The sequence below is a fragment of the Nannospalax galili genome, unplaced genomic scaffold, assembly GCF_000622305.1.
Source record: "Nannospalax galili isolate Female #2095 unplaced genomic scaffold, S.galili_v1.0 scaffold136, whole genome shotgun sequence".
Taxonomy (NCBI): Eukaryota; Metazoa; Chordata; class Mammalia; order Rodentia; family Spalacidae; genus Nannospalax; species Nannospalax galili.
The window spans coordinates 6,012,503-6,025,549 of NW_008340872.1; the positions used below are offsets into that span (position 1 = coordinate 6,012,503).

The following is a 13,047-nucleotide window of genomic DNA, read 5'->3' on the forward strand; positions in this document are numbered from 1 at the left end:
CAACTGGGTTAACGGCCTGTCAATCTTGTTTATCTTTTCAAAGAACCAGGTCTTGGGTTCGTTGATTCTTTGTATTATTTTCTTTCTGCAGTGATTTTTGTTATTTCTTCTTGTCTGCTGGGTTTGGGTTTCATTTGTTGTTGCTTTACAAGTGTCTTGAGTTGCAATGTTGAGTCATTTATTTTTGTTTTTTCCGATTTTTTGATGTAGGCATTTAGAGCTATAAACCTCCCTCTAAGGACAGCTTTCAGCGTGTCCCAGAAGTTTTGTTGTGTTGTACTGTCCTTTTCATTTAGTTCCAGGAATATTTTTATTTCTTTCTTAATTTCTCTTTTGATCCATTCATCATTCAAGAGTGTGTTCTTTAATCCCCATGTGTTCATATGGTGACTAGGGCTTCTTCCAGTGTTTACTGTAAGCTTTATTGCATTGTGGTCTGATAGAATGCATGGAATTATTTCAATCTTTTTGTATTTGTTGAGGTTTGTTTTGTGCCCCAGTATATGGTCAATTTTGGAAAAGGTTCCATGGGGTGCTGAGTAAAAAGTATTTCCTTTGGTGCTTGGGTGGAATACTCAGTAGATGTCTGTTAGGTCCGTTTGATATATGGTATTGTTTAATTCAGATGTCTCTCTGTTAACTCTGCCCTGTTGACTGATGTAATGGAGACAGTAGGGTATTGAGGTTGCCTACCATTAATGAGTTGGTGTTAATCTGGGTCTTAAAGTCCTGTAGTATTGTTTTTATGAAGTTGGGTGCACCAGAGTTTGGTGAATATACGTTCATGATTGCAATATCTTCTTGGTTTATTATTCCTTTGATCAGAATGAAGTGGCCCTCTTTGTCTTTTCTGGTTAGTTTCAGTTTAAAGTCTATTTTGTCAGATATTAAGATTGCTACGCCTGCTTTCTTCTTAATGTCTTCTGATTAGTTTTAGTTTGAAGTCTATTTTGTCAAATATTAGAATTTCAATGTCTGTTTTTTTCTTAGTACCATTTGCTTGGTATAATTTTTTCAGTCCTTTCATCTTAAGGTAGTGTCTGTCCTTGAAAGTCAGATGAGTTTCTTGCAGACAACAAAAAGATGGGTTTTGTTTCTTAATCCATTCACCTAGTCAGTGTCTTTTGACTGCAGAGTTCAGTACATTAATATTTAAAGTTATTAATGAAAGACATGTATTGAGTCCTGTCATTTTTATTTGTTTACATTCTTGATAAAGCTGTACTTTTCCACAATTATACCTTCATCGAATTTTTTTCCACAACCCCTTGGGTATAGTCATTCCTTTCTTCAGCCCTTCGTATGGCTTCCAGAACTCTCTGAAGGGCTGGTTTTGTGGACATGAATTCATTTATGTCATGGAAGATTTTTCTTTCCCCTTTGACTAATAGACATTTTGGTTGGGTATAGTAATCTGGGTTGGCATCTGTGGTCATTTAAAGCTGTGAATACTTTGGTCCAGGCTCTTCTGGCTTTCATAATTTGCACTGAAAAATCATTTGTAATCCTAATCCGTTTTCCTTTATATGTGAATCATTGTTTCTCTGTTGCAGCTTTCAGTATTGTCTCTTTGTTTTGTACGTTTAGTGTTTTTACTATAATGTGCTGTGGAGAGTTTCTTTTCTGGTCCTGTCTGTTTGGTGTTCTATGTGCTTCTTGTATTTGTATGGGCATGTCTTTCTTTAATTCTGGGAAATTTTCTTCCACGATTCTGTTGGAGACCTGATCCATGCCATTATCTTGGGATTCTTCTCCTTCCTCTATGCCTATGATTCATAAGTTTGATCTTTTTATGGTGTCACACAATTCCAGCATATATCATTCTTGAGCTTTCTTAAATTTTTCATAATCTTTGCTTGAATGGTTTAGTTTGTTCACTTCTAGTCTTGATATTCTATTTTCCATTTCATTCATCCTATTGGCAATGCTTTCTTCTATCGTTTCTAATTGGCTTAATGAATGTTTCACTTCCTTCTTCATTTCAGCCTGAGTAGTCTTCAGTATTTCTAGCTCTTTTCTGAATTCATTCATAAGTTTATCCCGTTCTTTAAATTCACTGAATTCTTTTATCATGTTTATAATTGTTCTTTTGAGTTCCATGTCCTGCATTTTCTTTAGGGGGTTCTCCTTGTACTCCTCTAGAGGACTATTGGTATTTGGTGGTGATACGTTATTTTGGTTTTTCATGTTGTTATTTCTTCTCTGTGATTTTGTCATGTGAAATTTTTTGTAGTTTTTGATTCTTGTGTGAGACTCAAGCCTTCAAGTTTAGGTCTGCTTCTTTTTGTAAACTTTGTCTTTTTGGTTTACTTTTTGGGCATGAAAAGCTGGTTCATCTAAGCTTCTCTTTCTCTCCTTTTGTTTTACTTTGGAGTGTCCAGATTGCTTTTGTCTTCAGGAGTTCCCACAGAGGCGGAAGTCAGATGAGAAGCAGATACTCTCAGCCCTTCTCCTAAGGTCTGGATCCCTCCAGGAAAGATTTTGGCCTCAGAAATTTGGGAGTCTGACTGGCCTGGGAGCTTGGCTCAGGAAAGATGCTGTTCTAGGGTAGCTGGTACCCATGCCACCCAGAGATGCAAAGGGAGATGGGGGCCTGGAAGAGGCCCCAAGGGCTCTTGGGGACTGCATGGAGGAACTGGGTTGGTCTGGATACAAAGGATCAGGAAGTGGAAAGGTCAGCCCCAGCATTCAGGAAAATGGCTGGTGAGTTCTGTAGCCCAGGGAAGAAGAGGGAGGCGAAGGTGGGACCAGGCCCTGAGGGCTCCTGGGAGAAAGGTTGATGGGTTTTGTAGCTCAGGGAAGCAGAGGGAGTTGAGGGCGGGGCCAGGCCCAGAGAGCTCCTGGAAACCAGAGGAGGAACTGGGTTGGTCTGGATGCAAAGGATCAGGAAGCAGTGGTGGTTCCCCCAGTGTCTGGGGCGCCAAGACAAGGAATGGGACAGGACCTAGGCTAGGAGAAGAGATGGGTGGGGAGATGGGAGGGTGAATGAGGCTGCCTGAGTCAAGGTGCAGAGGGCAAGATCTACTTACCCCAGAGAGAGGCCTGTGGGTAAGGCCCAGGGAAGAAGAGGGAGGTGAGGGCTTACTTATTTATTTTTTAAGTTATATACATATACAGGATGCACTCATATTCCCTATGCCCTCTTGTAGCCCTCTCTTACTCTTGCTGGCTTCCTTCTTCTCTCTAACTGTTCCCCTCCTACTCCCACGTCTTTGTGTGTGTGTGTGTGTGTGTGTGTGTGTGTGTGTGTGTGTGTACAGTCCTTATCCAGGTAGCCTCAACTTCTGTGTTCGTGACTGTGACAGCCATATCATCCAGAGGACAGCATTTTTTTCATCCTCTGGCTCTTACATTCTTTCCAAACCTTCTTCTGTGATGTTCCCTGGGCAAGGCAGAGGGTAGTTTAGGTATCTCATTTGGTCTAAACGTTCAACAGTCAGTTTTTCTTACCAATTATTTAAAGGAGGACTAAAATAAACCCTTTTCCACTTTTCCACAAAACTGGAGAATAGGCAACACTCCCATATTTGTTTTATGAGGACAGTGTTACTTTGATAAAACGTGCAAGGTTGAAATGGTTAGTAAACAATAACAGACTAGCATCCCTGATGCACATAAGTACAGAAATCTTCTATAGTAAACTAGCAAACTGGAGTCCAAATGCATTACGAAAGTCCTTTCCCATGATGAAGTGGGATTTATCACATGATGGAAGGATGATTTAATTCACTTCAATAAAAAATGTGATATACCATAATAACACAACAAAGGGTAAAACTCACAGGCTAATAATTGCAATAGAGGCAGAAAAGACATCTGGCACCATTCGTCGCCTTTTATGATTAAAAACTTTCAGCTGTTTTGATTCGTGAGCAGTTTACCTCAACATAATTAAAGCACACAGAATAGAGCCAATCCTAAGGTTACATTAAACAGGGAAATGTTGAAGTTTTTCCTAAAGGATTTCTATCCTTGTAACTTCTGTTCAACATAGTACTATAATTATTGATCAAGTCATATGAACAGAGAAAGGAAATAAAAGGTATTAAAAGGAGTTAGATTATTTTTTTCCTTTTGTGTATGTGTGTGTGTGTGTTAACATGTTCACATATGTTTGTGTGCCTGTAGAGGCCAGAAATAACTTTGCATACCATTTTCTTTCTGAAACATAATCTTCTTACTGATTTGGAACTAGCCAAGTAGATTAGGCTACCTTGCTAATGAGGCCAAATGACCCTCTCTACTTCCCCAGAACTGGAGTTACAAGGGCATGCCACCAGTATGCTTTTAAAAAAGCATGAGTTCTGGGCACCAAACTGAAGTCCTCATAATTGTCAACCAAGCACTTTAGATACTAAACTATTTCCCTGGACTGGATTATTTATTTTATAGGTGACATAGTATTATTTGTGTAATACCCTTAAGATTACACAAAAATTAATTTACAGAATTTAATTGTGGAAAATTGTGGAATACAAAGCTGCGTGAAATGATTAAAATTTTTGTATACTAAGACCTAGCTAAGAAAAAACATTATAAATAATAGATGAAAAATTGAAATGAAATAATGGGATAAATTTGAAGAGATGAGATATCTGAAATAGTTACATCTATACATTATTGATTATAAGTATTTGAAGACACAAATGAGTGGATATGTTATGATCATATATTGAAAGAATTGATATTGTTAAAATATCTACACAAATCAACATAGCTATAGATGCCTTATAATTTCTATCAAAATTTTACAAGTAATTTAAAACAATATTGACAACAGGATAAGCCAACAAATCTTATGAAAATGCAAAAGACTTTGAATAGCTAAAAGTCAAAACACCAAAGCTAGAAGTATCATACTACTTGATCTGAAAGTCCACTACAAGTCTTTAGTAATAAAAACGGAACTGTACTGGCACCAAGGAAACACCCACAGTGATGTATGAGAACAGAGTCCAGAGCACATCCTCAGGTTTAAAGCTACCTGCTCTTTTTCAAAGATGGCAGGAGTACACACAAGGAATGGACAGAGTCTTCATTAAATGACTCTAGGAAAACTGATATTCACCAACAGAAAAATGTTATTAAGCCTTTATCTCTCACCATACACAAAAATCAACTCAAAATGATTTTTCAGACAAATGTAAAATATAGAAGCATAAAGCCATGCGGGGAAAAAAAAACAAAACAGGGTGGGAGCTCCAGGATGATAGATTTGGTCATCAGTTTTAGGATATGCCTCCAAGTGTGCGTGCAACAAAGATAGGAGGATTAAATTAAAAAACATTTACATAGCAAAGAAAATAGTCCATAAAGAGAAACCTAAAGAGCGGGAGGTTTAGCTGCAAGTGATGTGCCCCTTGATTCCAGCACTCAAGAAACTGATGCAGGAAGATTACCACATGTTTGCAGTTAGTCTAGGTTATTTGCTGGTCTTGTACCAAGAACCCCCAAACCAAGCCAAACCAAATAATGAGACATAAGGATCTGAAATATATATGGAGTTTAAATCAAAATAATATCATGTAAAATTGAATTTATTGGAATATACATTTCTGAGTAGAAAATATAGAGATAATCAGCAGATATAAGTCAGTACTCAGCATGATTTTCTCACCCAGCAATTAAATACAATATAAATTTAACATAAATTTAAAAAGAAGACCCTTCCAAAGAGTTGCCTGGGTGGAAATTATTACAACTATGAGGGAAAACAGTTCAGGTGTTCCAAAGCTATTAAAAGTATAATTAAAGTATGACTCAGTTTTCTCACTTATTGGTATGCATCCAAAGGTGTAAAATCGTTATGGTAAAGATAAATTCACAATCTCATGTTCATTGTGCTATGGTGCAAATAACCGTAGCTGGAATGAGCCTCACTTTCTATGAGCAGGTGTCTAGGTTAGGAAAACCTGAGATAAAACTAAGCTGTAAGAAAAAGCATTTCCTGTTGTTTGGATAACATGGATAAACCTGTAAGATGTTATGTTCTGGGACAGTAAACCATGGCCATAGAGACAAATATCACATGTACATGAGCAATTAAGGGGAAAAAGACAGTCTCATACATAGAAATAGAATGTTGTAGGGCTTGCCAGTGGAGCAAAACTTTGATATCCACGTTAATATTTTTGGTGACTTATAGTATGGTAAATGCACTTAATAATTTTGAATTGTTTAGTAGAAATTTACCTAGATAATAAATATTTTGTGTTGATATAAAAATGATAAATATTCCAGGAAAAGTATCTGTTGGTTACTCAAGTCACTCCACTCTATACACACAACACATCATACCCTGGAAACATATTCTAGTTTACTGATAATTTCAAGTATAGTTATTTCAATATGGAAAGAATATAGATATGACCTACATTTGCTTATCAGCCTGATTCTCATTTTTCTTTCATGATATGATCTCAAGGGGGCCATTTCATAATGAGACATTAGTCATTACCACTGCAATCTTCAATGCTCACATGTAAAAACAAAGTCTGACCTCATTTTTCCATAACATCCTAAGACTATGCATAAATGCAAAACTTATTTTTATCTCATTTAATATATAGTGTGTGCTGAAGCCAGATGTTTGCAATTTTAATGGATTTTTTTCTAGTTATTAAACTTCAAAGTATGGCATAATACTAGACCCTATGACATGCTTAATTTCAAATTTTTACAAACACTTTGTTACATAAATGATTAGATGAATGGCAATGGAATCAATAACTCCTTATTCATTTTATCAGGGAACCTGATTATTTTTGAAAATTTCTCAAGATATTTATATAATCACATTACATGCAAGATAAATAGTATATTAGGTTTTAAAGTAAATTTACATATATGTCATAAATGAAATATTAGCAACATTAAAATAAACTTAAATGGTTACTAGATAACTATATCAATACAGATACATAGATAAATTGAAATAGTGTTTCTGCTTGGTAATACTTATACTTGGAAAAAGGAAAGAGAATACAGAATCAGAATATAGTCTATAAAATGTATATAAGAATATAAACTGTCTTTTATCCTTCTATGTGTTTTCAATGGACCTTATAATCCATAAAATTTTTTAACCTCATTTAGCAATTGCAGAAACTGAAGTTCCTATAGATTGAGGACATTTCCCCTGGTAACATAATAGTAGAAGTCTCAGCCAGGAAAACAAGATATCTATTTTTCTAGGGGAAACTGGTTCAACCACAGAGATTCTATAACATGGAAGAGCAACTGTACCAGTTAACTACTGCCTTCCAGCTTCAAATTCTCCCAGCAGTACATGCTCTGATAATGAATGAGATGCCTTTGAGCATTGTGTCTTGCATGAGTGCTCAGTTTGGAGTTTTCTCAGTGGAGGGTAGACATGGGTGTGGGTGGAGTAACTACTGGTTATTCTTGGTATTTTTGGCCACAAAAGTGGGTGGAAGGAGAAGGCATTGGTGGAATGATTTTGAAGATATCTGGTGAAGCCTATTCAGCTTTGTTGTAGAAAGGGATACATGCTTGAATCTGGCAATCACCATTGTCATCCATTGACAGAAACTACTATCTTTAATAACTTTTCATACTCCAGTCTCTGTAGGTAGGTAGTCTCCTAACCGTATATACAGATCAAATAACCTGTGAAGCTGTTCTTTCTTCCTTCACCATCGTATCTCTGCTTCCAAGCATTGCCAGACCTTATGCCTGTCTATAACCCTTGCTGATAATCATCACTGTGTTCTAGTGGTTTAGTCCTGCTTATCCAATAATTAAATAGCATGATTTATTTGTCTGCTTGTTAATGTATTTGTTCATCAGCTTCATGGAGAATAACTCATATATAAAATACAAGAATGTAATGCATATAAATTCCTGACTTTGGAAATAGCTTACACATATGAATCTGTCACCACAATCAAGATAGCAACTTATTCATCCCTGCTATGTTTCCTCATTCTGCTTTCTTTAACATGACAGGAACATTCAGCATGGTAGTTCTCTCTCCATAGATTTCAACACCCCTAATTCAGTGTTGCTCAGCACAAGTTCAATCTATTTTTTCAGCAGTAACAATGCTACTTCTAAGATTTTCCTCCCCTAAGCATTTTCCCTTTGTCTTAGATCACCACATTTATCCCCATATTTGAGCTGCTCTCTTTCATGGTCTAACACTTTTTTTATTTAATTTTCCCTCACTTGCCTGAATCTGTGCCTTGTGTCTCCTCACTAGACCTAGAATTATTCAAAGATTTTATATTTGAGAGTTATTTGTATGCATATGACAGCTGATCAGTGGTAGTGCACAACATTTACAGTGTACGAAAAAGAGGCAAAAATGTAGGATAAAGAAGGCTCTGATGAGGCTCCAAATAGGGGAAATTCAAAGAAGAGCTTAGCATGAAAGCAAGTAATTTTACAGAAGCCCAACAGTATCGAAATGCTGGAAGGAACAGCTTTTAGACATATGATTTAAGAAGGGCATAGTGATCTCATGTTAAAGTATGCCTATTTATGGAGACTGGATGACATGCACATTTCAGAAATACCCTTCTCATGGCCTAAAACTGTCATCTAGAGGTGTCTAAAAATAAAGTCCATGATCATTTACTACAATCACATTCCCTGAAATAAGACACAAATTACATTGCTTCTAAATATAATTGTGTACCCTTTGATTAAAATCTGTGATTTACACATACATTCCACTCATTTGGAGTATTCATTATTGATTATTCATAATTTAGAGGGAAGTGTTCAACTGCACAAACCTGAATAAGGAATGAGTAATATAAAAAACTGAACTGTCTATAAAATTTAGACTTATTTGGAATAAGGACTTTCAGAACCCAGAAATTAGGGAACCCAGAAATGTTCAACCTTCCAAGTTGAAACTCTTGGATCATTTGCCTCTTAAAATATATGAGCGAAATATACTCATTAACTGATGTATAAAAAGTTTAATAAAATACCTCAAATGAGAAAAATGGGGAGTGTTTTACCCAAAAGACAGATGAAAAGTTTTTCTTCAGAGAAAAGAGAGATTAAAAAGGAGTTGTGGTAGATTAAAACACAATTCTTTGTCTGAAATCTCTGGAAAAAATATTTGCGTGGAAAACAAAATCAGAGGAGAGAAAGAAACCACAGTGCAGCTCCTGCTCCTGATGCTCCTGATTATTAATAGCGTGAAATCAGATGTCCAAGATGGGATGGAATGACAAACACTTGTAGGTCACATATTTTGTGATGTTTTCTGTTATGTCATAGTTATAAAATGAAATTATGCAGAATATATTATGGTGGATAAGTTTGAGTGTTCAGAAAACATACCTTTACTTCCTTGAATGCTTGTCTAAGTTCCCAAAGAAGTAATAAGTAAATTATGAATTCCTAACAAAGTGCTCACGGAGTGAGCTCATTTTAGGCACATGCTGTAAACTGAGACAACAGAGCCCATGTGAGACATGAGCCATCAGTCCCTGTAAGTATATAAAGCTCTGCAGAGGCTGGGTGATAGTCACACTTCAGAAAGATCTTTCTACCTCTCAACTGAATCCTCAGCTCTCAACACCATGTGCTGCAACTACTACGGAAACTCCTGTGGAGGTTGTGGATACAGCTCTGGCTATGGATATGGCTCTGGCTGTGGATACGGCTCTGGCTGTGGATATGGCTCTGGCTGTGGCTCTGGCTCTGGCTGTGGCTATGGTTCACGATATGGCTATGGCTGTGGCTGTGGATATGGTTCCAGGCACGGCTGTGGATACAGCTCTGGCTGCGGATACGGCTGTGGATATGGTTCCAGGTACAGCTGTGGATACGGCTCTGGCTGTGGATATGGCTATGGTTCCAGGTACGGCTGTGGGTACGGATCTGGCTGCTGTAGCTACAGACCATCTTGCTACAGAAAATGCTACTCTTCTTGCTAGTCCTCACCGCAGTTCCTTTGTTCTGTCTCTCAACACTCCAAAAGCAAGTTCAACTGGAATCTCCACTACTATTTACCTCAAACCAAAGAAACCACTGACTATTGTCTGTTGGGATGGTGAAAATACATCAAAATTTTTGTTCCTGTTATAGAATGAGTGGCCCCATCATATCTGGTAAAATATTTTAGTGTGTTCAATATTAAAGTTTAAAATCCTTAGAACTTTATCTTTGTGCCTATGTTGTAGCTGTCCTGAGAACTACAGAACTATGTATAAACCATGGATTAAATATAGCATTTATGAATAAAATAATTTATTCACTATGAAGGCTCTATTTCTTTGTATCAATATCATCATTAATTATTGGAGTTTTGAAATATAATAATTAAAAAGCTAATGTGTTTTGAAATAAATAAAATAAATCGTGGAGGGCTAGGGAGATGGCTTAGTTGGTAAAGTGTTGGCCTGACAAGCACAAGAACCTGAGTTCTTATAAAACAAAACCAACCAACCAAATGAACTACAGCCACTCCCAACCCATCATTAAAAACCTGGCTGTGGTGGCACACATTTTTACTGGATAGGTGATCTCTGGAGCTCCTTGGCCAGCCAGTCTAGCTTCCTCAGCAAGTGTTAGGTGCGTGAGAAACCCTGCCTTTAAAAACGAGCAACAGCAATGACAAAATACAGTGGAAGGCATCTGAGGAGCCATAGCTGAAGTCATTCTCTGCTCCGCACACGCACATTCACACACATGTACCTGTGCTCGCACAGGTATGCTTCTGTGCACATATACACATATACACATGCACATAAAAATTAAATTTTGGAGTAAGTAAATTAGGGCATAATGACCCTCAACGATCTTGTTCTCACTCTTTTTTTTTTTGTCACTTGTACACTCAGGGTTGCAAAGTGGTTACTGAGTGTGACCAACATCTCAGTCATGTTTCATTAATGAACATGATAAAATCTTACTGAGAAACTTTGCCTTCATTTTTAGGAAGGTAATATGTTCCCTTTCACTTACCTCCCTTTACCTATTACTGTGTCATGTTGTTATTTCTTGCTGAAAGTGGCTAAAAGAGTTGCAGACATGTGTCGTGTTGGTCAACCAACATGGTATACGATTTACTCAATGGTAAGCTACTAAGCCTTGTGAAGAATGTAATTCTGCCATTTGTGATAAGATGGATGAATTTGGAAGACACTATATTAAGTGAAGTATACTATATGCAGAAAGACTGGTATAAGATCTCATTTATGTGTGGAATGTGAAAATGTCAAACTTGCAAAAACAGAGAAGCATGGCATGATTTTGGTTGTAACTCTCTGGTTATAAGACGAGTAAGTTCTGGATATTTAGTGATTAGTGTCTGGATATTCAGTGGTAAATACAGTTAGCTATTCTGAAGTGTATACTTGAAATTTTCTGAGAATAGGTTTCACAGGTTCTCACTAAAAATATAATAAATATTCGAGATAATCCATGTATTAAATAGCTTAATCTAGACATTCAAAATTCAGCCAAAACATCATGCTGTGCACCATCAACAGCACACTATTTTTATGCATTTTAGAATGTAAGAAGCTGCGCATGGTGACTCATGCCTGTGTTTCTCACACTCGGGAGACAGAGGCAAGAGGGTTGCTGTGAGTTCCAGGCCATTTTGTTCTACATAGTGAATTTCAGGTGAACCACGGTGACATAACAAAATCCTGTTCCAACAGTGTAATCCTTATGATACTTTCAGAGTATGACCTCATAAATCAAATGATACTCCTACATACTGACAAGACTTCATCTCTAGCAAAATCTTTGATGGATTTTTGTGAGAACAGACCTACTTTGCTTTGAAATGGAATTTCTGTAACTTTACAAAATGACAAGAATGTATTTTCTCCTTATTTAATATGTAGACATATTCCCAAGTCAGTATTGGTAATTGCAATGAATTTCCATGGTCGCTGAGCTTCATAATATATGTGAAACCAAGTTCTGAGTTGTTGCTTGATTCTGTATTTTTTAAAAAATGAAATAGTTTTCCTGATTCTTTGAGACACTCACACAATGTATTTTCACATTCAGCCCCCTCTACAATTTCCAATCCCTCCACAATGTCATGACCTCTGTTACCATTTTTCTATTTAAAAGACCTATCTAGTCTAGTTTGTGTTCCCCAAATGCTGTTGTGTGTGGGACCATATTTAGAGTCTGGTCAACCTACCAGGTGTCACACCAGTAAAGATTTCTCTCTCTCTCTCTCTCTCTCTCTCTCTCTCTCTCTCTCTCTCCTCTCTCCAGCTATCAATTGCCAATAGATACAATTTTGTATTTTAACCCAAATTTTATTTTGAGATGCTTCAGCAAAATGTAGCCAGCCAAATCGTATTAGAGTTCATTTTGTGTGTGTTTGTGTATGTGTGTGTATGTGCTTTTATGTTGTGCAGGTAAAACATGTGTCTGCATGTGTGGATGTCAGAGGACAACCTTGGCTACTATCTTTCCTCAGGAACTGTCCACTTAGTCTTTAGAGACAGAGTTTCCCACTGGCCTGGAATTCACCAAGTAGGTTAGACTCAGGGAGCCACAGGGCTGTGCTTGCCCCTGGATCCCCAGTGCTGAAATTACAAGTGCATGCCACCATGCCTGATCCTTTTCTGGTGAGTTTTGCAGACCAAACTCAAATCCTCATGCTTGAAAGACATGCAGTTATTAAACTATGTATTACTCCAGTCTTAGCATTCAATTTTTGAGTTTTTAATCACTTTTGAAAAATTATTATGAAAAGAATTGATATATATATATCTTGTTTATAAATATGTATGAATTATATATATATAAATACTCAAATATATATATATATATTTATATCTAATACAGCAAACCATAGTAAATTTAAAGTAAATATTTTAATTTTAGCAAATAGAGTAGTATGCATGCAGAGGGAAAGTCGAAAAATAGCTATTCTAGAAAATACTTTTATTTGAATAGACAAAAGGTCAAAGAAACAATATATTGTCTGTTAAATACAATCTGTTAAATACATCAAATTATTTCCATTTCCTCTGGTCATTTTCAGAAACTGAGAAGTATACAGGTTGAAGATGTTTTCAATGGTCACGTAAT

At 36.7% G+C, this 13,047-nt stretch overlaps 1 protein-coding gene across 1 annotated transcript; it reads left to right on the top strand.

Moving 5' to 3' along the window:
* Positions 1–9,529: 9,529 nt before the first annotated feature.
* LOC108490002 (keratin-associated protein 21-1) lies at positions 9,530–10,167 on the top strand. The gene has a single exon (XM_017798900.2). The coding sequence runs from the start codon at positions 9,561–9,563 to the stop codon at positions 9,915–9,917; it is 357 nt and encodes a 118-aa protein (XP_017654389.1). The 5' UTR covers positions 9,530–9,560; the 3' UTR covers positions 9,918–10,167.
* The last annotated feature ends 2,880 nt before the right edge of the window (positions 10,168–13,047 follow it).